Source organism: Cupressus sempervirens, chromosome 4 (assembly GCF_028749045.1).
Source record: "Cupressus sempervirens isolate cs-2001-9-10 chromosome 4, ASM2874904v1, whole genome shotgun sequence".
Taxonomy (NCBI): domain Eukaryota; kingdom Viridiplantae; phylum Streptophyta; class Pinopsida; order Cupressales; family Cupressaceae; genus Cupressus; species Cupressus sempervirens.
The window spans coordinates 495,591,140-495,615,772 of record NC_143121.1 but is presented as its reverse complement, the minus strand read 5'-3'; the positions used below and the strand labels follow the sequence as shown (position 1 = coordinate 495,615,772).

At 36.4% G+C, this 24,633-nt stretch overlaps 1 protein-coding gene across 1 annotated transcript in view; it reads left to right on the top strand.

Annotated features, from left to right (window-relative positions):
* LOC149562105 (putative protein phosphatase 2C 25) overlaps nucleotides 1-20,074 on the top strand; it is a 92,527-nt gene extending 72,453 nt beyond the window's left edge. Inside the window, exon 4 of the mRNA XM_089825650.1 lies at nucleotides 19,412-20,074. Coding sequence (XP_089681776.1) covers nucleotides 19,412-19,681 — 270 coding nt within the window. The 3' untranslated portion in view covers nucleotides 19,682-20,074. The remainder of the gene's footprint in view (nucleotides 1-19,411) is intronic.
* The last annotated feature ends 4,559 nt before the right edge of the window (nucleotides 20,075-24,633 follow it).

Genomic DNA, 24,633 nt, shown 5'->3' with positions numbered 1-24,633 from the left:
CCTGAAACTTTAAAAGTGTTGAGTTTCTGAAAAAGAGTTTTAAGGACCTGTAGGATAACTGGTTATTATTGACTCCCCCCCCACTCAGTTATCTAACAATCTATGCATTGTCAAGCTGATCTTCTACTTCCAATGGTGCCATCTGAGTTCTTTCTAAAGAATTCCTGGTTAGCTTAAGCTCAAAGGTTTCACTAACATTTACTTTCATTTTCTTAGATACAGTTAAGGCCTTACTTGAAAATTTTGATGGTCACATCTCTATCTTTGATCATATGCACATAGTCTAATTTCAATGTTTTCATTGCATGCTTCATTGTAAATCTAAGATAGTGAGAATTTGTTTAGTCCTGACAACACTTTTCCGTCTTATTTTTCAATCAGTTTTCTCTGTAAAGTATCCTTAGATGAGCCTTTTTGTGCTATCTGAATCTGTTAGGACTTCCATTTCATTTTGGCCTGTTGCCATCAACTGCTCCTTCCAATCTTCCTCATGATATCTAGAGTCACAAAAAGATATCAAATTTCTGCTAGATTTAATATACATAAATCAGCACTTCTAAGACATACATTTCGATACACTCTTTTTGAAAGTCATTTTAATGAGTTTCTTGCATCTCCCACTCATTTGCTGAATTTGCATGACTGGATTGATCTAATTGCTTATCGTTAGTTTCTGATCTGAAACTTTCGGCAAGCTCAAACCCATAATTTGTAACTGCTGCATCATTTTTTACTATGTGCAATGAGACTTGGGCGCAAACTGAGAGAAGAGGTTGCTTGTGAAGCTGTACGTGTATAGGATGACCTATATGGTGGAGACATGCCACACAACCTTCCAGCTTATTCGATGTTAAGGAAATCTTGGCACTAATGGAATACATCTGGAGCCAATATTCCAAAGAGATGTTAAAACAATTGTAGGAGACCAAGAAGCCTCAAATATTAACCCTTAAAATTGAAGCTGTCAAAGTAGAATTAGTGGATGTCTGACTAATGCAAAGGAGATGGAAATACTAGCATAATAGACATTGTTGGCTAATTGAATTTTTGGTTTGGTGCCTTAGTATTAATATATAATCAAAGATGCTAAATTGATCCATGAAGTATAAAATGTGGTAGCTCAGATCCTTTACTTAAGTCATGGGTGATGGGTTAGTTTACATGGAAAGTTTAAGATTTCTATCAGTGCCTCAATAGTGTTTAAAAGAAAATAAATCAAATACTTGGGAGTAGTAAAAGAACAAGTTAAAGATGAAGAGAAAGAAAAGCTGATAATAGAGATTTGGCTCTTAATCTTCTCACCCAAATCTTAAATTGGCCAGTAAGGGAGTCGAGGGCAACGAAGATGATAGGTGAAAAGGTGATAAGACATGCAATGTGAAAGAGCCTTTGAGAGGTCTTGGACTTAAAAAAGTATTCTTGTAAGCTGAGAATATTTCATCCAAATTTCTACTTTTCAATTCAGATGGAATAGAAAATCATTCTGGAGGAAAAAGTATGTCTTAAAAGTAAAAGGTGTGGGAGTAGGAAATATTTCACTCATTGACCATGAATTTTTTTGGTAGAGTGCAAGTATGAATTCTGTATATATGAATATGAGTATAAAAAAAAAGTATTGTAAGTTCCTTTTGGATCTTGTATTACATATTTATAAACAACGAAAAGGTGCACAAGGAAAAGTCATATCCCTTCACAAACCTAATCTTAATTACTTACAAATATACATCTATTTACTAATGTAAATAAATACAAACTGTCTTATTATAACTTCCTATCAATGAGACAACTGCATGTTTAAACATATGAAACGGGTTGCTCAGGCGATGAATCATCCACGCAATATTACTTCTATCTGGACATCGGTGACACTCCTTCCCATACTAAATCACATAGCCCTGCCGCAAAAACGAAAATCATTAGACTTTTTTGGTAATTGATATAAAATTCATTTCTTGGGGATTTTCTGAAGCTTGGAAACTGATCATGATGATAATGATTTGATGCCCCCAAATGACCAGTGCACAATGATAACTACTTGGCGGATTGGAAAGGCACGACTTCCAGATTTAACCAACTGGGTATGAGGACATTGCACACTCCATTTCTACACATGCTCCTTCTGCGGATTTGCAAAAGAAGTCTTCTTATATGCCTGTGCGTGAATCCACTTAAACTCATCATTTGGCATCAAATACGAATATTACACTTATTGCATCACATACTCAGGTGTGACCTCTCTGTTAATTTGAGAAGTAACATCCACTCCGTCAAGTTAGAAATATATGGTTTTCTGATTGCTCTGTTATCCCATGCATCAATCCTGTCTATGATTCCACATGTGCGTGAGTTTGATCATATGATTGCCTTTTAAATCTGCCTGGGCTTAATATATTGGCATTCAAACTCCTTCTAATCCCATATATAAATGTCTCAAACACTCCAGGCTTCACTAATGGACGAACAAAGACTGTGCCATGGAAACTACCTTCAGCTTTCAATCATGTCTCCTCCCACAATGACTAGTTCTTGAGATTTCTCGATACATCAACAATGTCTTGGTATTTTTGACTGAATACTATTATTTCATCCTTATACTAAAAACTATCAATAGGCACTGGTTCAACCTAATCCTTAAGCTGTTGGTGCATACTAATGCCTAGTGAGATGGCATTCTCAGGAATAACTGATCTGTTTGGTGGACCTTACAACAGATTAAACAAAACTTGATGATATGTCTGTAATGGCATTGATGAAGCTGCTGCAATACCATTATCTGTGCTCACAGTCTGTCTCTTATGTGCGGTCTCAATTTGTCCAGGACAGTTCTGTACTACATTCACAACAATCCTTCCCATTCTCAGTTTGTGACTATAAATCTGGAATATCTGCATGGCCAGATTGTTGTAATTTTCAGCAAGACCTCTGAAGTTAATTCCAATATGTTCCAAATATGCTTACTTTCTGAACATGGCAGTCCTCTGCAATTTAATGATTCCAGACTTTGCTGCTAGAAAAACCAGGACTTCAGTGCATATGACTGAGATTATATGCAGGCCAGAGATGCATCTATGTTCAGGATCAGAGCAAGCCGATACAGCCATGTGTGTGAGTTTTTGGAAAAGAAGCAGAACAAAATCTGGCACAAAACAGGACTTCTGTTTAAATCAATATTTTCCTCTGAAACCTGTCTGGAGATTCAAGGCAGTGCTGCTTCTAGTCTGTGGCATAGTCCTAATGATTTGGAGCCTGCTATATATGTTCTCTGTTGATTTCTCTTCACTGGAGGAACTCACAGTTGCATCTGTATACTCCCATTTATATCAGTATCATATCAAGTTCTGCATATGAATGTAAATTCCTAAAACCACTCGTATTCTGGGCTTCCATATTCAACTAATACAGATCTGGTTCTGATTGATCAAACCGTAGTATTTGATCATTATCTTGTGCAAATGAAAACCCCTATCCAACAGAAGTTGATCAAAGATCCACAACAGAATGAAAAAGTGATACTCAAAATGCAAGTCCTGATCTAATAAATGAGGTTTCCATCAAGCCCTACAACGGGCCACCCTGGGTACATTAAGACCTACAAGAAGATACGAGAGAGTTTCAGTTGGAAGGATCTTAAGAGCAATGTCCTGCGTCATATCAAAGACTGTTTATCCTGTCAGCAGAACAAGTCAGAGCAGGTACATCTCACTAGTTTAGTGCAGCCCCTACCGATTCCTAAGCACAAATGGGCAAGTATATCCATGGATTTTATCACAGGGATTCCGAAAGTACAGGGTAGAGATAGTATTTATGTAGTGGTAGACAGATTAATAGTGGTAAACAGATTAACGGGTACTCTCATTTCTTTGCAGTTGCCACTGATTGGACAACTTTACAAGTAGCAGCATTGTTCTTCAGGGATATTTTTGGATTACATGGTCTACCCAATACCATTGTTAGTGACAGGGACAATAAGTTCCTTAGCATGTTTTGGCAGGAACTTTTTAGACTTGCGGGGACTTAGTTGACACCCAGCACTAGTTACCACCCCCAAACGGATGATCAAATGGAGATACTGAATAAGTGGATAGAGGAGTACCTCAGTAACTATGTTTTTGGGCAGTAATGAGCATGGGTGAAATAGTTGTATTTGGGTGAATACTGCTACAATTCTACTTATCATATGCCCTTTGGTATTCCCCCTTTTAGAGCCCTTTATGGGTACAAACCTTTTCTTTTGTGTATTTAGCTCTGTCAGATAGCTGGACACCTTTGGCCAAAGATTGATTGCAAAAGCAACAAGATAATTTATCTGTTCTTAGAGAAAACATTCAGCGCGCTCAGAACTAGCAAAAACATTATGTTGATAGGCATCAAACTGAGAATTTTTTTGAGCTCAGGGATATGGTATTCCTATGACTCCAACCTTATAGGTAGAGTTTGCTGAAAAAGAGTGGATTTGAGAAACTCAGGCCTAAATTTTATGGACCCTACAAGATGACAAGGAAAATTGGGGAAGCTGCATAGCAGCTTGAATTATCATCAGACAGTCGGATTCATAGTATCTTTCATGTTTCTTGCCTGCAAAGGGCATTAGGGTGGCATGTTCCCGTATCACCAGGCTTACCTCCACTTGATGAAGAGGGCAAGTTGGAGTTGATACCAATTGAAGTGCTTAAGACCAAAGAAAGACAATTATGAAGTAGGACCATTAGAGAGTACCTGGTTATATGGGCCAATTTGCCAATTGAAGATGCTACATGGGAAGGTGAGTAGATTCTCCAACACCCATCGCTTCAATTGCTTGAGTGAAAGCAATCTTGGCAAGGGAGGACCGTCATGTTCCCTTTCGCTAAGTCCTTAGTTAACACTTAGCCTATTTTGCACCCTGATGGGCCTATGTCATCTTGCAAGGGGTGCCTTGAGTGTGGATAGTTAAGTTGAAGTCTATTCATTTTATATTCCTCCTCAGTTTTAATCATCTTCCTTCATGCATGTCTTGGTGTTGGCCCACATCTCATGTGGTACACCCCTCCTCACCGCCTCCGGCTTGGCTGCTACATCACCCCATCAATTACGCTTGCAACGTCTTTGCCATCGGGTGCATGTTGGCTTGAGTATGGCTTCTTGCTTGTGCATTTTGGGTGGTGTCCAGGGTCTTTTGATGGCATTGCAGGAGAGATAATTCATTCAAAAAATTGGAGGATGCAATACTCTGCAAAGGTAAACTCATAAACTTGAAGGACATGAAGGACATAACCCCTTCTTTCTAGTGGATGGGACGATACCTTGTCTAGTTATGTTTGCATTCTTCCTAGATTATAATTTTCAATTGCAAATTATATGAAATATCATTGCTGCATGAACTAGCGCCGTGGTGTAGAAGACTAGTTGAATATCATAGTTGTTTAGGTATGATAGCATCATACTTAAGCACACTGGAAATAAAGTCATTGAGCTGTGATTCTAAGGTGTCGTCCCTCGGTTGGTACTATGTGATTGGATCTAGATGAGCTTCATGAAGGATTATCTCCACATAAGAGAGACCTTATCGAATCTCTACTATAAACAACAGATTGTGGTTTCCGTTCATGCTTGATCTGCACGTGAAGCAGGTGCTGGTTTTGGAATTCACGTCCCTATATGCTCTTGCAAGGAAAATTACATATGGTGTGGCTGGCGACCCAATATTAGGTGGATGATAGTTATTAGTTTTAATCTCACGGACCGAGCTATGTGATCAATAAGTTTGAGTTCAATTTTTTGAATTAATGTGGTCTTTTAATTCTATTGGAAACTACATGTGCACAAAATTCTGAAGTTTTTAATTCCAGTTAGATGAACTGTGGTATTGGTAGCTAATGCTAGTTGATTTACGATTTAATGTTTGTTCAATAGTCTAAGAGATTGAATTATGTTGATTTTCTTAAACTAAATTTCTGATCATTTCAACCAACACCCATTCTATCCTTTTCAAAACTTTTTGTCTACACAAAGGGGTTATCACAATTTTTAATGGAATGTTAATTTAATTTGATGGACCAAGTATATGGAGAGACTTGCCACTGACATAAATTATGATTGCATTCCTTTCAATGGAGTTGACAATAGGCAACACATGTCAAATAATTGTACCTTGGAGAATATTATTACAATACCACCCATTGCATGTCCATTTGGTTGACTCCTTTTATAATTTTGTAAGGATGTGATGCATTAATCCTCATAGGTTTGGTGTTCACTAACAACAAGGTACCAATAGCTGGTGAGCAGAGGCACAATGTAGAACTTTTGAGTTCCCTAAGGATCACCTATTGCGGGCTCAAGATCAACATTTGTTTATGTAGGCAACACATGGAGAGGTTGTTTGAGGTTGGAGTTGGAGATGTTTTTTCTATGTTTATACTCTTATAGTTAAGAATTCATGAAGTGACATGGAGTTGACAAGCTCAAACCTTGCTTCCATAGACCTTACATAATTGTTTAAAAGGTTAGTGAAGTTGCTTATGAGTTGAAATTGCCAATAGGAAGAAAAATTCACAAATTTTCTATGTATCATACTAATAGTAGAATTGCTACAATGTGATGGTGAAGTGAAGCTTATTTTGGTGCTAGAAGCCATCCTTCATACATGTGAGAAGAAGATACGGTACACATGGTTTAAGAAATCATGTGTTACTTGGTTTGTTGGAGGAAGCTACCACTTTTAGAAGATGCTACATGGAAAGGACTAGAGATTCTTGAGTACCCTTCTGCCATGTCCCCAACCTTGGTGTGGTTCCCTATTATAGCACTTAGCCCTACCTTGGTGTAATTCCCTATTATAACACTTAGCCTATTTTTCTCGCTTCCCGGTATGCTAAGGTATTAAATGCCACAGGGTGCGTAAAGAGGACATCATTTGAAATTTGTTAACACTTTTCTCTTAGAGTGCACATTAATGTTTAATCATACAAACCTTAGTATGCTCCTTTCCTTGGTCGGTACTACCTTGGTATTACTTGATGATGTGGTGACACTCTTACATTCCCTTGCCAGAAGTTACACTTGGGATGAAGAGGCAATTTACTGAAAGTTTCCAGTGTAATGGATGCATTGGGTACTGTAAAAGGTCATCGTTTCATCCCTCTGCTAGTAATGTTCTTTTGCATGTTAATAGTGGTTCCTTTGGGACAAGATGGCATGCAATGTTTTCAAAAAACATAGAACTTGCTAGAGATACAAATTTCAGAGGAAGCTCTGGAGACAGAAACTTCTAGTCTTTTTACGTTTGGGCAAAGTCCCAAACCATGGTTGAGGAGTTCACAACAGAACTTCTACTTATGTTGTAATTAGAGGACTGGTAATAGCTAAGCAAAGTGCTCACCTGAGCGAGCTGTAACGGTGTGTGGTCAGTGTGATAACAAGCATTGATATCGATATTAGCTCATCAGGCAATACTTAGAGTTATCAGGTTATCTGGTGTTAGCAGCAAACTGGTTCAAGTATGCTTGCTACATTGATTAGGGTGTGAGATATCATTGCTACATTGCTACATTGATTCTCTCAATGTTATCATTTTCTGGGCGTCGAATTGGAAGTGGTGGGATGTGCAAGTAGGAACAAGACGACACAATTGAGGCTTAGTTCCGTCAATCAATATCACTTATTAGCGGACTCGTGAAGGTATCATCATCAGGTTCTTACTTGCTATCAATAATCTTTCAAACCTTAGTTGTTAACTATTGAATCATGTGTGGTTTATGAAATTTGAATTTGTGAGAAGTTGGGTTGTTAAAACAAAACCAGAACAAACACATTATTTACTTGCTGTTCATTCATTCGATCCCTTATATGTATTTCATCTGATTCTATTAATTCAGTATGAATATCTATTGATCACTAGGATACCGATTCGTGCCCTGTAGCCCTGGATGCGGACGGATGCGGGATGCGTTTGGAAGTGCGTTGGATGCTGGCAGGGTGCGTTTATTGAGTGCTAACTTTGTTTACTGACCAAATCATTACCCAGAACTCTGTCACAGTCTCAGTCACTGCCCAGAACTCAGCTACAGGCCTGGTACGGACCTCAATCATCTTGTACAACACCCTTAATGGAGTATTTCAGACTTATATGGAACTGCTGTAGCAGTCCCTAACATAGACAGCTTCCTCTGTGGTAGATAAGCCATATACAGCAGTTAGCACTCAATGAACTCCCAGCAGATAGACATTTATATATTGCCCTATGTAAGCAATGTTGGGTGTTTTGTGAGGGACAGCAAATAGACAATTATATATATAATGTCTAGCAACACACACACGCGCACACACACACACACACACACACACACACACACACACAGGCACACAGAGGCACACACAGGCATCCATACGCATCTGCATCCCTCAAAAAAAAAAAAATTCACGCTTCCGGCATCCATAAAATTCACGCTTCCGGCATCCGTAAAATTCACGCTTCCGGCATCCGTTTCTGAGTCTGCATCCGAATCGGTAACTTAGATTGATCATGTATACAAGGATTTGGTTACTCTTTGTGTAGTCCTACCGACATACTACAAACTTACAAATCTGAACCATTAAAGATAATCAATTTAACTAGAGACAGAATTAGAGAAAAAAATGAAGGAATTGCAGGAAACATTTTCACTTGTAATTTTACAGTGGTATCAGAGCAGTGAACCTGCTAACTAGTAGATAATTGTGTTGAATGCATCAGTATACTAGGGAACCACGTAGGTTTTGGAAACCACCTATCATACCAGAAGAAAGGACAGTATTAGAGATTATGGGAGTTCAATCAAATACTGGAATCGCTGCAAATCAGGCAGAGGAAATAGACAAAGAGGCCAGCTAAACATTGAGAGCCCTTAGGGAAGGACAAAACCTTGTTGTTGACATTTTAGAACAACTCATTGAGGCAATAAAGCAGTTACACAGGGCCAAGAAGACCTCAAAGCCATCACAACGAAGGAGGAAGTGCAACTGGGTCTCCACGAGGTGTTAGAGCTCCTACACGTACCACAAATAGAGTATTGCTACCAATAGTTGCTGAGAATAATGACGAAGTAGAAGTGGGTAATGCAGGACAACAATGGTTATTCAAGAGGATGTTATTGTTGTGCATGCTGACTGGGATCTATTCCCTGATAATGTTAAGCCAAATTTGAGCTTTGCTCAGTATTTGGGACAGCCAGGAGCGATGGCAAGAGCTAGACAGGATAGAAGGCCTAGAGGCCCAAACGGGAACTTGAAGCACGCCATGAACAAATTAACTTTACCTATATTTGATCACAACTGGAAAACTACAGCTAATGCCTGGATACATAAGTTGGAGACATTCCTCACATTAAAACCTATGACTGAAATTGATTGGTGGCATCACGGACTTGTTTCCCATAGGACGGGGCAGATGCAAATTTCGGAAAGCAAGCACATACTTCAAGATCCAACATTACGATTACTTGAGGGCAAGCAATCCTAGGGAGGGAGGACTGTCATGTACCCCACCTTAGTATATTCCCTATTTCAACACTTAGCCTATTTTTCTTGCTTCTTGGTAGGTTAAGATATTAAACTCCATAGGATGCTTTAGGAGGACATAATTTGGAATTTGTTAACACTTTTGTTTTAGAGTGCATGTTAATGTTTAATTACACAAACCTTATTATGCCCCTTTCCTTGGTTGGTGCTGTTAGTTCCCGAAACTGCAGATTGGAAATCCAAGAGCCTGCCACTTCTCCGATAGGATTCCACAATCAATTCTGGCCAATGAACGAGAATCACCTTGATTCCCTTGCACTTCAGGCTCCGCTACACCTAGGCGGGTAGACCTTCTCCTTGAACTTGATTATTAGGTTTAGAGTTTTTCTAAAGCGAATTCAAGCTTTGGAGTTCTCTGGCTGGCAAGGTCTTTGAGCTCTATCAAAATGAAATTGAATGCTAAGTGTCTGAATTGGTTGGATGTTTTGTATAATGTTTGTAATAATCGATTTGATGCTTGTAGGAAGATATAGATTTTCTGACTTTAATAATAAAAAGACTAGTGCCTCTGCTCATTTGGGCAATAGAGTCAACTTTAGTGAAGATTTTCACATACAACTTTATAATGTTCCACGCACTTATATTGCCAACAATTAAATAATCAAGATGTGACAGAGCAAATATATATGCAATCTTAAATTAGTCCAGATTGAACTTTAACTCCTCTGGTAAAGAGACAAACTGGACATAGATTCAGAAACAATTAAATATTTCACAATATCTGTGATGATTGAGTTTAAGATGCTAAATGACCGTGTCCATGTATTTGACATTTAAATTGTATACATAATTGAAAAATGATTATAAAAGACGAATTATCTGCAGTTTAATTCTCCATGCCATTTAGAAATAAAAAAAGGACATTTTATTTTATTATTAAAATAAAATAAATGAATTTATATTACAAGTCATATTTAAGCCCTTATTCCTTACAAAAATATATCTTTTATAAATGCTTCTTGTTGAATATGAAAGTTCAAATATCTTATTTACAAATAGCATACCCCTTATTTATATTTTAGATATAAGCATAGTTACCAGGAGACCCATCTCCTACACCCTGAGATGTGTCTCGGAGACCCCCAGTACTTGCGACACGTCTCTAGGTACTGGAGATGTCCCCAAAAATGTTTGGATGCACGAGGTTTTGGTTGCCATCTCCAAAGTCCCCAAACCAACAATTGATGTCTCCCACCAAAAATATTTAGCATAAGGCATCATAAAAGCTCCTAAATCTTATCCTCTATCATCACCCCTTAAAAATCATTATTACTTATATGTTAGCGTTGATAATGATAGCCACTATAGTTTTCAAATCAATTTGCTTAATTGCCTCTAGAAAGACTTGTCAATGATGTATAATTATTTCCTTTTCTTGTAGTGTTATGATCTACTAACAGCTCTTCATTTAAAGAGATCACATAAATGGTAATAAGAGATATTTGCGTAACATCAACTCAATCGTTGGAAATAATGGAAGCCACTGGGTATCTCCAACCTTCTCAAGTATCTTATAGGGACAAATCCATTCGAACCTTCTCCAATTTCAGAAGAACAATACAAAATTTCTCAGTCACACATCCCATATCCTTTGGCATCTAATATAAAATATATATTGAGTTCTGAATTCTTTCACCCTTCAACACAATGACTTTTAACTTTTGTGTATCTAAACTTAATGTTATAATACCACTATTCTTGTTTTCAAAGTTCTATGTCATTATATTTTCTAAAAATTATTAAATTATATTAAACAACAATTAACATCTCCAAGTACCCCAGTCTCCTATTTTTAAAAATTAGTCATACTATTACCAGTCTCCAAGGTCTCCAAGTACCCTACTCTCTTGGTAACCTTGGATCTAAGGGAGACGTGACCTTTCAAATGAAAAGTTATTTCTAAGTCATTTCTTGTTATTAATAAATTATGTATCTTAATACAATTTTATTTTAATGACCTCACTATCGCACCTTTTAATCTTTTACTATCATGAGCACCTTAATATAGTTCTCGGGCCATTAATATTTCATGAATTCACCGCAAATAGGAATTTATTCCATTTGATATTTTCGCATTGCCAAATCCGTCAAATCTAATTGAGGCGTCCGTAACCTACAGGTTTTTTTTTCATTTTCAATGTCGATGTTTGTGTGAGCGATGGCACCTAGGGACCTATATGACGCCCATGTCAATCATTACCGGTGTTGCCTGTTGAAGAATGAATGAATCGATATTCTCCAGAGTCTTGTTGCTGATGCAGTAGAATTAAATTGCATATATTCAACCTTTTATTCCACGCAATGGCTTTATCATTCTCTTCCAAGCTTTGTGATATCGCTAATAGTTCTAAATCTTCTACGATTTACTCTTGATCATTTCAATACCATGAGTTGAATGTTCGATTCATAGACAATTTGCTTTTGGAAACATATGTTTGACAAGCAGTATTCATCTTCTCCCGGCATGAACATTCATATATTTTGACGGCATATGGTCTTCTCTGAACATTGTTGTTCTCCCCGGACGGTCTCTAATTTTTCTCTCCATATTGTTCAAGCAAATCAAAGAAATTGTCTTTAAAATTGTGCACATAATTTCTAACTGCCACTCTTGCTGCTTCGTATCTACTCCTTTCATATTGAAGAGACAACTGGTGCCAGAAGTAATTTGGATCTGCACTTGCGAAATCTAAAATAAATTAGAAATCTGGAAGTGATAGGCACTGTAATAGATTTTAACTTAACTCTTTACTACCTTGAATCTGGAAAGGCTATGGAACCTTAATATTATTCAAATCACAGCCTTTGATTCCAGTCATGTATAAATGCTGATTTGGATGCCTTGCTGTAAATTGGCTTTCTGTGTTAGCCTTTGTCCCAATTTTGCATTCTGTGATATCCCAGTGAGGTCCTTAATTGATACATAGTCAGGAAATATCATTGCTTAATTTTGTTTTCATTGATTCAGCTTCCCCTTTTCAATTAGAAACCGTCAACTTTGAGGTTGCCTAGATATGTCTTGGTCTGTTTGTAGATACTATCTAAAAGTGTAATGGAATTGTGTTCGGTTTGTTCAAGTATGGCTTGGGTTGGAATTGTATAAAACTTAATATGAAGAAGATGGTCTTTTTAAGAATTGGTTTTACATTAGACAAATGGTGTATGAAAGTATAACCCATGGATATAAGAGGAAAGCATATTATAACTAATCAGATATAAAAATCCAGAAAGTGAAGTTGATAGTGATCTGGGTGAGAGAGGGTAACAAATGGAGGTTCTGATTTTGCCGAAAAATAAAGCTCCATCAGGTGCCACTGTGGTATTACTTGGTGATGTGGCAACACTTTTACATCCCCTTGTCAGCAGTTACGCTCAGGACGATGAGGCGCTTTACTGAAAGCTTCCTGTGTAAGAGACACTGTGGGTATTGTAAAAGAACGTCATTTCACCCCCCTGCCACTAACGTTCCTTTGCATGTCAATAGTTGCTCGGTTGGGAGAAGATGGCATGCGATGTTCTGGAAAAACGTAGAATTTGCTGGATAAACGAATTTCAGAGGAAGCTCTAGAGACGGAAACCTCTAGTTTTGTTGTGTTTGGACGAAATCCCAAACCATGGTCCAGGAGTTCACAGCATAATTTTTATCCGTGTTGTAATAGAGGACTGGTTAGTCTCTATGAAAAGTGCTCGCCCGAGCTGTAACAGCGTATGTTCAGTGTGATAACAAGCATTGAAATTGATATTAGTTCATTGGGCAGTATCTGGAGTTATCGCGTTATTTGGCGTTAGCAGTGAACTCATTCAAGGCTGCTTGCTACGTTGATTGGGATGTGAGATATCATATTCTCTCAATGTTATCATATTCTGGGTGTTGAACTGGAAGTGGTGGGACTGCGTGGCTACAAGAATGGTGACACAGCCGAGGCTTGGTTCCAGTGATCAGTGTCATGTATAAGTGGACTCCTGAAGGCTTCATCATCGGGTTTTACTTGCTATCAATAATCTTTCAAACCTCAGTTGTTAACTATTGAATAGTGTGTGATTTATGAGCTTCAAATTTGTGAGAAATTGAGCTAAAATAAAAAGGAACACATTATTTAATTGCAGTTTATACATTCTTGATCCCTTATATGTATTGCATCAGATTCTGTTAATTCAGCATGAATATCTATTGGTCATGCATGCAATTCTTTGGTTACTCTATTTAGTCCTACCAACACGCTACAAACTTTCAAATCTGAATCATTAAACATAACCAATTTAACTTGGACAGTCAGAATTAGAGACAAAACTCAAGGAATTGCAGGAAATATTTTCACTCGGATATTTGCACCAACTCAACGTTGGTTTTGGCCAGGCAATTTGGGAAAGGACAATTCTGTCCCTTTTTAATTAATTATGTGGGCCCTACTTTTATTTTCTAGAACCATCTAGGAGGACTACTAATATTAATCTCCCTCTTATTGGCATTCTTAAGGAATGAGTTAATGATAAGTTTTCTAGAAAGGCAGGAGATTCTAGGGATGCATTCCAACACCCAATCGTTGATAGTTCTTTGAAGACTTTGATTTGGGATGCAGTATTGACCAACCATGGTTTTAAATTCTGAAGAAAGAAAGCCATTAGAAGTTCTCTTGAGAGTAGAAAGTTGTTTCATACCAATCCTAATAAAACCTCGTAAAAAATGTTAAAATTTTCCAAATGGAAGATGATTTACCCTCTGAAATGGAACCGTTTTATACGCGACACAGACACCCATTTAATTGCAAATTAGCAATGTTGAGTCTACCACCTCTTGAAGCTCAGCCAAGCATTAGCATATCTGGATAGATCGATATTGAAGTGGCACTATCATTTTGTACGTTCCCTATCTTGCAAAATTGGGAACAATTCAGTTAAGGAAATAATTAAAGGAGTATGGATGTTGAGGGAAACAAACTTACCCATGATGAGTAAAAATATCAGGAGATACTTCTGATAGAAGGGAAATATACGTGCTATTAAGAGGAAATTTCAAAGATACTTTATCCTCTTATGGAAACACCAAAGCATGTTTTATTCTCACTGAGTGGGAAAATGATTAAAGCTTCCAGATTAATCTTTGCCTCTAAGAAATAGCCATCTACAGTAATTGTTCAATCTGAAGACTGCAATTTCTTGAGCTTAAAAAATAATGAGTGCCTTGCTTCAGGCCAGGGATGACAAAATGCTGTATATGCTACAATAGTTGGTTAAATTATTTGATTAAAATAACATACCGGTAGAAGGAAGTCAATTTTTTTTTGCTAGATTACTTTTGTGTTATTTTTGGAAAATAGCTTTTACCATCCTTTTGGTGTGTCTATGGATCAACAACCATGGTAAACCTAGGTGGTAATTTTAGAAGTCAAGATTAATGCTTTAAAACCATGTTCCTACTTACCTATGCTGTTGCTTTACAAGGCAAGGTCTTCAAGCTTGGGAACTGAGGGCTGATGAACAAAATCCTTTTTGCCACCAAGGAATTGAATTTTTTTCTTGATCCTCTTATCAAGTCTTATCAAGAAGAAAAGGTACTTAGGTAATAATCATACCATGGAGTCAGAATTCAAGGAATTAATATTTCTCTTGACCTTACTATAAAGAAGAAAGGTAATTTTGTTAGACAATGAAAAAGTGATAAAAATCAGAATTCAGGTGGCCTCAAAATTTCTTTGCCTGAAAAATTGACAGCTACTGAAAAGATTCATGTACTTGAACATGGGAATAGGGCTGTGAAGAAAACTTGGCTTGTTACCAATAAATATAAATTTTGAATTCGGCATGGAATGCTAATTTAATTTGGTGGATCGAGTATATTGAGAGACTTGCATAGTTTTTTATTGACTTCCTTACAGAAGAGCGGACAGCAGGCAACACAGGTCAATTAATTGAACCTTGGAGAATAAAACTACAATACTACCCATCGCATGTCCATTTGTTTGATTCCTTTTATATTTTAGTATTTTGATGCATTAATCCTCATTGGTTTGGTGTTCACTAGCCAGTGAGGCAGTAGGCATAGCAAAACAGTTTTTGAGGTCCCTAAGGATCACCTATCTTGGGCTCAAGATCAATATTATTATAAGTAGACAACACATGAGAGGTTGTTTGTGATTGGAGTTGGAGATTTTGTCTTATAGTTAAGATTTCATGAAGTAACATGGAGTTGACAAGCTCAAACCTTGCTTCTATGGTTCTTATAGAGTTGTTAGTAGGGGTAGTGAAGTTTCTTATGAGTTGGAATTGCCAGTACGCAACAAAATGCACAGATTTTCTATGTGGCTTACCTCAAAAAGGCACCTGGAAAATGTATCATACTAACAATAGAGTTACTACGTTGTGATGGTGAAGGGAAGCTAAGGGAAGCTCATTTTGGTGCTAGTAGCCATCATTGATACATGTGAGAAGAAGAAAGTTACAAATAATTTAAGAAATTGCATACTACTCGGTTTGTTGGAGGAACCTACTGCTTGTAGAAGATGCTACATTGGAGGGACTAGAGATTCATTAGCTCCTAACTCAACATTGGTTTTGGCCAAGAAATTTGGGAAAGGGCAGATCCAATGTCCTTTTTTAATTAATTAGCTTATGTGGGCCATACCTTTATTTTCTTGTTAGGATATAAAATATTTGAATAAAGAGGCCATGTTTAGTAAAACCAAGTAAAATAATAATTAATATGGGAATTTAGGTTTCAATTGAAGGTTGTAACTGCCAGGCATAGTTACACTACTATACATAATGGTACTTAAAATGCTGGTTATGAAAAGATGTATTGCAATAGAAGATATAAAGATGTAAAAGAGTAAATACTTGAACATTGCATGGAACATCAAACATTGAACATAAATAGTCACATCAGCAAATAGTTGACATCGGAACGTCCCCCCATCCTCGACTGGAGGTGGTGGAATCTAGTGGCACCACTGGGGACGGGGGAAACGGAGTCCCCGGTGTGTCATTCTTCTCGGTGCGTGGGGCAAAAAGGGGGGGACATGTCCCCGTGTTACTATGGTGCCAGGATAATTGACAACTTTTCATGACAAATTCCGGGACAAGAGCTTAATGAGTTATTGAGGAGCTTCTTTCTTTTTGAGACATTTGCCAATGTATTCATCTGTGTTCAGCTATTTGATTTGAGAATGAAAACCTTTGATTTCTTGAGGGGAATCTCACACAAAGATTGTATTTGTACTTAAAAGCTTTGTATGGATTTTATTTTGGTATTTGCAAAAAGTTTAGATCTCTGAAGATTTAACATATTGTGGTAGCATGTATTTTGTAATTACACCTGCAACATTTTATTTGGAGAAAGCTTTATTCATATTTATGTGTTACTCTTTGAAGCTTAAGCATACCTTCTTTGTGTTTGCAATCCATTATTACATCTTTTTGCACATTGTTTTTGATAAAGGGTAAACCAAGTTTTGAATGGCTGAAAACCCTATATACTAAATGCTGCCATAAGGTTAGTCACAACCAATTGACAATCACCATTCAGACAAACAAGCAACAAGAAAAATCAGAATAAACTAAAGTTGCTGTTTCGGGTTTAGGGATGGATTCGTGTGTTCGGGCAATTTTTTTTTCCCACTTGGGTTCATGAGTGTGTGTGTGTCTGTGTGTGCATAATTGCAAAACTATGTCATTTAATATTATGAATATATATTGCTTTATCATTGATCAATGCCCAATGTCAAAGATGAACATTAAATACTCGCTCATTAATCTATCTTCATGATTGTAAAGAAAATCTTTGATTGAATTACTAAATTGCAAAACATAGACTACTTCATCAAATAATAAAGTTTGAAACATAATGATAGATGACAAGTGTTTCTTAGTTTATCAATGATCATAGTATCAAATGCCTTTCAAGGGTCAAATGGGTCATCATAAAATGAGGGGTCAGTGGCTTCATCCCTGGCTGTAACTCTATCTAGATCTTGATCATTGGAATCCAAACCGATTCCAATAGCCCATATGTTGCTATTAACATGAGAGATTAGATGAGTGAAATGTTTTTTTATTAGGTTCCTTTTAGGGTTGCACAAAAAAATTATTAAAAGAAAACAATTTAAAGTTGTTTTATTGAATTTTGGACCCTATTGTTTTAGGTTCTCCTAAGTTCGCCATGGGTTCTTCCGGGCTTGATCCAGCACGGACCTGCACGAACCCAAACCCGAATTGAGGCAGCTGGGTCCGAACTCGGTAACACAGGACTAGACCAAAGAAGACTAGAGGTTCTTGAGGGCCTCCACAATCTCATCCTCCAGAACAATTAAATTTTGACACATTTTTGAAGTCTAGCAAATGATTTTTTTGCTTGTTCTATAGACTTTTTCAAGTTAAACTGTGTATTGAGTAAATGGGCCCTTCTTAACAACATTGCTCTGCTCTCTCTAGATCCACAAATGCATTGTTAGGTAATTTGGAAGCCCAAAGCTCCCGCCACTTGTGCATTAGGCATTTGATGCTATCAGCCATAGTAACACGGGGACGCATCCTCCTCTCCCCCACCTCCTAAAAATTACACCCAACGTCTTTGAGATGGGGACAGGGGGACATTGTTTTGACGTCGCCACATATCCGTTGTCATTCTGGTGGAGAAAAGGGGACGTTTGGACATCCCTTGAAGTGACGGGGGGACATCTCGATCTCCGGTGGGGAGACAGGGGGCGGGAACAAGTCCCTTGACCCCTCTAGGGGATGAGTGGACGTCCCTTGTGCAACCAATAAAAATAAAGTTTGTTTAAAAAAATAATTTAAAAAAAAATATTCTATTAGTTTTATTGAACATATCATGTTCCTCAATGTAACCATCTTTATGATGATATACTCATACTTTTGATATCGATGATTATTATTTTTTAATATTTATATAATAGAAGTTAGAGCCCTTCCATTTGCTGATTCAAGTATTTAGAATTTTAATATTTATTGTTCATTGTTGAATAAATATGAATCAAGCTTTCTCCAAATAAAATGCTAATTTCTGTTCGATCCTTCAGTGTTGAATATTCTAGGATTCTTGTCCCACAAGTTGTTCTCAGTTTTTTAGTTAGATGCACTGTACAGATATCCATTATCCATAGGATGCATTTTCTTCTCTCTACTTTTCACTCACTAGTTTACATTTTCCCATTTGTGCATTTTATTTATCTGGATGCATGAATCTGATATTTTGTAGATCTTTCTATATATTTGTTGTCATATATCATTCTATTATCAGATTTCAAGTAGATCAATGCAAAGGTACTGTAATCCAAGGTCATAATTTGACTTTGTTCCCCTAACATCATAGTAATCCAGGTTTTCCAAATTTGTTCTTTTGGGCAGCAGCTTCAGTTAAGTCTTAGAGAGGCACGCCATTCATGGTTTGATTGGAATTCTTCTCTTATTCTTTGTAAACATGTGAGCTATGTATATTTCATATTTCCTTTTTGGAAAATATGTCCCAAATATTTTTTATAACCACTTTAGTTCATGGAGATTATATAAAACATGTTTTTGGAAATGCCTTATCGAAATTTTTTAAAAACTATTTTTTCATGTTAATTATTGAGCATATCTGTGTTTGATGATTATAATTGTCATTAATCCTTCTCTAATGCATTAAATTTGAACTATTAATTATTCATATACTGTAAAAGATCCAAGGCTTTTTATACATTATATTGCACGAAGTACTCTTTCCTTTGGGATATTCTGGTATCATATGCATTGATATCATGATGATTGTCAATCCATGGAAGAAACACTAGATTACGTAATAAATTGTTCACATGGATTGGAAACTCTGATAGGGGTTTATACAATGTTTAATAATACATGCTGGAGTTTATGATGACAGGGGATTGCAAGGAGACTTGTTAGAGCAGCTTTGCAAGAGGCAGCCAAAAAACGTGAAATGCGATATTCTGATCTTAAGAAAATTGAACGGGGCATCAGAAGGCACTTTCACGATGATATAAGTGTTGTCGTCATATTCTTAGACCATGAGTTACTTGGCAAGAATCCAAATACACCACCATTATCTGTGAAAGGTGGTATTGATGTAATTGTTCCTTCAGATTTCTGTGTCTTAGATGGACTTGACATGAATCACAATTTGGTACCCTAAAACTGCTGGTAACTTTTCTTTAGCTTGCCTCTTGTACTTGCCCTTTATGGTTAGCGTTTTTAAAAACTTTTTTTCTATACCCTGCCTTACATTCTGTTGTTAATGTGCCTGTCTGATTTTGGCGCCATATTTGTGAACCTTGTAGAGTATTATATTATTTTCTTTAATCTTTTATTGTTAATGACAAGGATGGGCTTCTAACGAAGCTGTCTTCAATACTAACTATTTAACATTGAAAAGCAGCAAAGCCAATGCTATTATTGGAACTTGTACTAGCTCAGCTAACATACTTCTGTTCTCCAGAGAGTAAGTCGTACAAATATTATTGTCAAGGGTGACTTCTACTTATTTGTATCAGCCATCTCTCAATGTTATGGTAGCATCTTCCATGAATTTGATGGATGATTGTGTTCTTTGCAATGTCAATTGAACCCAGAAAGAAGACTCTTGAAAGTAGGAGTCTTTAGCAAGTGAAGGATTTGTTGAATCTATTTTTTTGTCTTCTTCATATTCCATTGAACATGAGATGAAATGATGAACTTAAAAAGACTAATTTTTGTAAACTGTGTTTCATATTCATAGTCTGATGCCTTTAGCATATTCATGCAAATTTTATTCTTGGATATCGATAGAGGCTCTATAATTTTGCCTATTTCATGGTTTTGAGATATGAAATAACATTTGATTAACTGAAATATTTGCATAAGTATTATTGTTTAGACTTGTGGATCAATGTGATTTGTGACTCGCTCAAATTATATCTTACATTCAATAATCATAGGTTGACATACAAGTTGTGAGAAAATGATATTCAATTAAATTGCCATGTTTCAGTGTCGTCTTCTAAATTTATTATGTTGTTTGGAGTTCATAATAGATTAGTTCATTTCATGTGTCATAGTTCTAGGACTCTCCAAGAATCTGAGTCATGAGCTTTGTGACCCTACCCAAGTCCCAGGGTCTCGGGACTCTCTAAGAACTATCTAGATGAGATTCACCAGAAACTAGTATTTTGCCTAGTTGCATCGTGCCAAGTATTGCAGACTTTTTTCCGAGTCCCAAGTCTGGGCAGCCTTGCCAAGTCCACATCAAGTCGAGTCTTGTTTCTATGGTGTGTACACACATTTTGCTATTGTATAACATAATTAAAGCTACTTTCCATGGAGTTTCCAAGATAGGGATGTGTTTTTGGTACGAATACTGTTCAAACCAAAATTTTAGAGGACAACAATGGATGGCTATTTAAAATATTGGGGAATTTTAATAAATATAGAGGATTCAATTATGAATATCGTAACATTGATAAACCATTCAACATATATATTTTAGAAGCTACATACAATGAGTACATATAGCAAATTAACAAAATTCAAATACTTTTGTTCTAAAAATAGTGTACATTTACTAGAAGTGTTCAAAGCCTCCAAGTTTTATGCCTGAGATCAAAATGACAAAAAGAGAGTAACTTAAATGTTAAACAATAAACAATAACATAGAAGTTAAACTACATAATCACGTCAATAATAATCAATTAAAAATAAAAATAAAAAGTAATAAAAAAATATGTTCATGTCAATAATAATCAATAAAAAATAAAAATAAAATAAAATTTAAAACAAATATTGGACGTTTTTACATGCTGAGAAATAGGTGATAATGTTGGGTTGGGGATGGGCCTCAATACCCAATGCCGTCCCCAAGTTTTCTTTGATGGCCAAAATGACATTTTGGAAAGAACCTAAAATTTAAACCAAAAAAATAATGGAAAGGGAACATTGAAATCTTGTTGGTGTGTCCTTGTTTTGTATTTGGGATGGGATTGGGGTTTCTAGGGTAGGGGTGTTACAAGCCAGGGCTGCTATTATTGCACAAAAGATCGACTTTTCAATATTTGACACAACTACTAAAGTTATAGAATATAAGAGGTGGTTAAGTCGTGAGGAATCTTGAAGGAGAACGTTGGTGGTTAGTCTAAAACAATATCCTCTTAGTGTAACTTGAGGATATTTGAATTGGTGTCCAAGCCATGATACCACTTGTTATAAGCTAGGGTTGCCATTGTACCAAAAGACCAACTTGTCAATGATTGATACAACCACCCAACTTATAGAACACAAGAGGTGGTCAACCGATGTCACAATTTTGAAAGAGAAAGTTGTTGATTAATCCAACACGGGAGCACACCCTCGTGGAACACAATTGAACACTGATTTTTGCACGTTAAGAAGAGTTGGGTGTCATCAAAAAATCTTTAAGTCAATTTTTGTTGTTATTATGTAAATTACATAGAATGGATATTCTTGTAATCTTGCCTAAAAAATATGTCTCGAAATACAACTGGATTGTCTATGCAATAAACTTTAAGACTTGACTAGGAAATACACATGAAATGCATAGTGAAAGTCCTCAGATATGATTATTATATTATAAGTTTCAGGTATACAATATCATGTCCATCAATCTGATGTAAACCCTTTAGAAATATGTTATTGGATTATACTTCAACAATACTACAACCAACATAAAATGTCCAATCCTAAAAACAATATTATAGTCAGATTGGAAACATCAAGAAAGAATAACTATGCACAATGTGAACTCCTTGAATCCACCAGAGAGATGAATTGGGTTTGCGGCTGATTCACAAGAAGAGCTTGAAGGTTTTTGTCCTTAGGATCAGAAAATTGTAGCCAAGCTTTTGCTTCCTCAAGGAAAAATTGTAAACACTCTAAATCTTAGCATGTCCAAAATGAACAAGACTTCCTCTTTTAATGTTCAACAACGACTCTTCAGATTTCCTATTTTGTCTTTTGTCTTATCTACCTTTGTCACCTTTTCCCCTTCTAATTAAAAGAGGCTTTTAATTTTTTTCAAATTTAATTTCGAAGTCATTTAAAAATGTTTTATAAGGTGGACTTTAGTTTCCTAATGTCTCCAAGAAGGGACATTAACGTCCTCCCACCTCAAGATTGTTTGTCCTTAATTAATCAATAACAAGATGCTATATAAATATGCATGTAACTTTATAGCCCAATATGAAAAGACATCCTACCACATTGTGTAGCAAGATATCAAAATACAAGGTATCCATCGATCAAATCCATAGATCCCATGTCAATTTGCGGAGTGCCGCTATGTTTGTAGGTTGTACGACTCTGATCATTACTACATCAAATCTCAAACTGTGTTGTACTAAAACCAAATCCTCAAAATTTAGCATATTCAATCATTCAATACTTGGATCCCAAACCTCCTATCAACATAATCCTGGGAGGAGTAATTGATGTCTAACAATCTATCATCTTGGGTTAACCAACGAAATAAATAAATCACCCAACCAAAATCATGAAAATGCACGATGTTCAACTAATAAGTCCATCTCGTATCATTGTCATAATTCAGACCAACAATACAAGAGACAATGCTACTGTCACTATGCCCCTATACTAGAAGGGTAACCATCTCATAAGGCGTGTCTTAAGATGATGAATCTCCTTGAATCATCTTGCAACTAGCTAACCTCTAGAGGTTGAACCAAATCTTGAAAAAATAGTAGTAAGCAAACAACTAGTGTATGCATAAAGATAAAATCACGAGCTAGCAAATAAATAATTGCCATCTCATGAAGACTTGGTGATATGTCTTTGGATAGTTGGTAGGAACTATCAACACACATTAAGAGCAATTTGGGATTTTTAGCACAACCATATGTACCAACACTCTGATCAACATCTCCATCAATCAAATGATCACTATAAAGTGAAATCTTTGAGTCATTTTCACTTATTTCATCTCTATGCAATGTAGATATATAACTATTGTCATAAAAATCAGAATTCATGTGTTTGACTTCTTGGTGGTCCTTAAACCTTTCTTCATCATAATGAGTCTCATATAGATAGGGTGAAGTGGCGATACTAAATTCATCTTCATTCTCACCAAGGGTTCTGATCCCTTCTACATTGTGTATGATATCCTTGGTACTATGATCATGTTCAACATCTATGCAAGTGACTGTTATAGAATTCTGAATTTAAGCTTGATATAAGGAGTAGTGTGTCGTACTTCTTGAAGACAAAGTTCATATGCTTCTTTTTCCTTTTCTTCACCAAATTTCATAGAAAGTTTCATATCCGCTAGGAGATAAAAGTAATCTGATTTCATCACTTCAAATGCTTCTTTGCCTGTTTGTAGTTGTATATTACTGACTCCACATGAGAAACCATGTTGTCTTTCATCACTTCAGATTTTATACACAAGTTCTTAAATGAATTTGTGAGAGTCATCTGTCCTTATTAACACTTGTACTAGCTTTATTTTTTTGTAACCAGTAACCTCTCCATCAAATCTTATAGTGATAAAGGCTTGTGTTCAAATTCAAAAGGGTTGTCATGTGACAATTTATATTTTATCCTAAAGTATTCGAGCAATGCAATCATTATTTTTTTCCATGGTTGAAGTCATGCACTCTCCATGTAACACAAGTGGGACAATGTTATGATCGTTCATGATATCCTCAAAGGGTTTCTCTCCTTGCCAATATGGATATGAAAATCATCAATAAAAAGTTTGGAATGCACCTCACCTTTGTTGATGAGTTTTTCTTCCACCTTATCCCCCTTGATTGATCGAAAACCATTGATCCTTGTGCATTCATCTTACATATGTGTGTGCATAGAGTGTGTCTTCTTAAGACCATCATTCTCAAGAATACCCCAGGTTAAGAGCATCCCAAGAGGTAGTTTGTAGCACTCTATATATGATGTGCAAGAGTGCTATGATAGTATGGTGACTCTAGCTAGACACACCTTGCAAGGTGCACCATAGAATGAGAGAAGAAAGTGGAGGCAAGAATGCCAATATCCAAGAATCAAGTATGCAATGCAAAATGCAATCTAAGATAAATGAGATGCAAAATCTAAGCTAACAAAGAGTTACAAAATGCCTAGTTA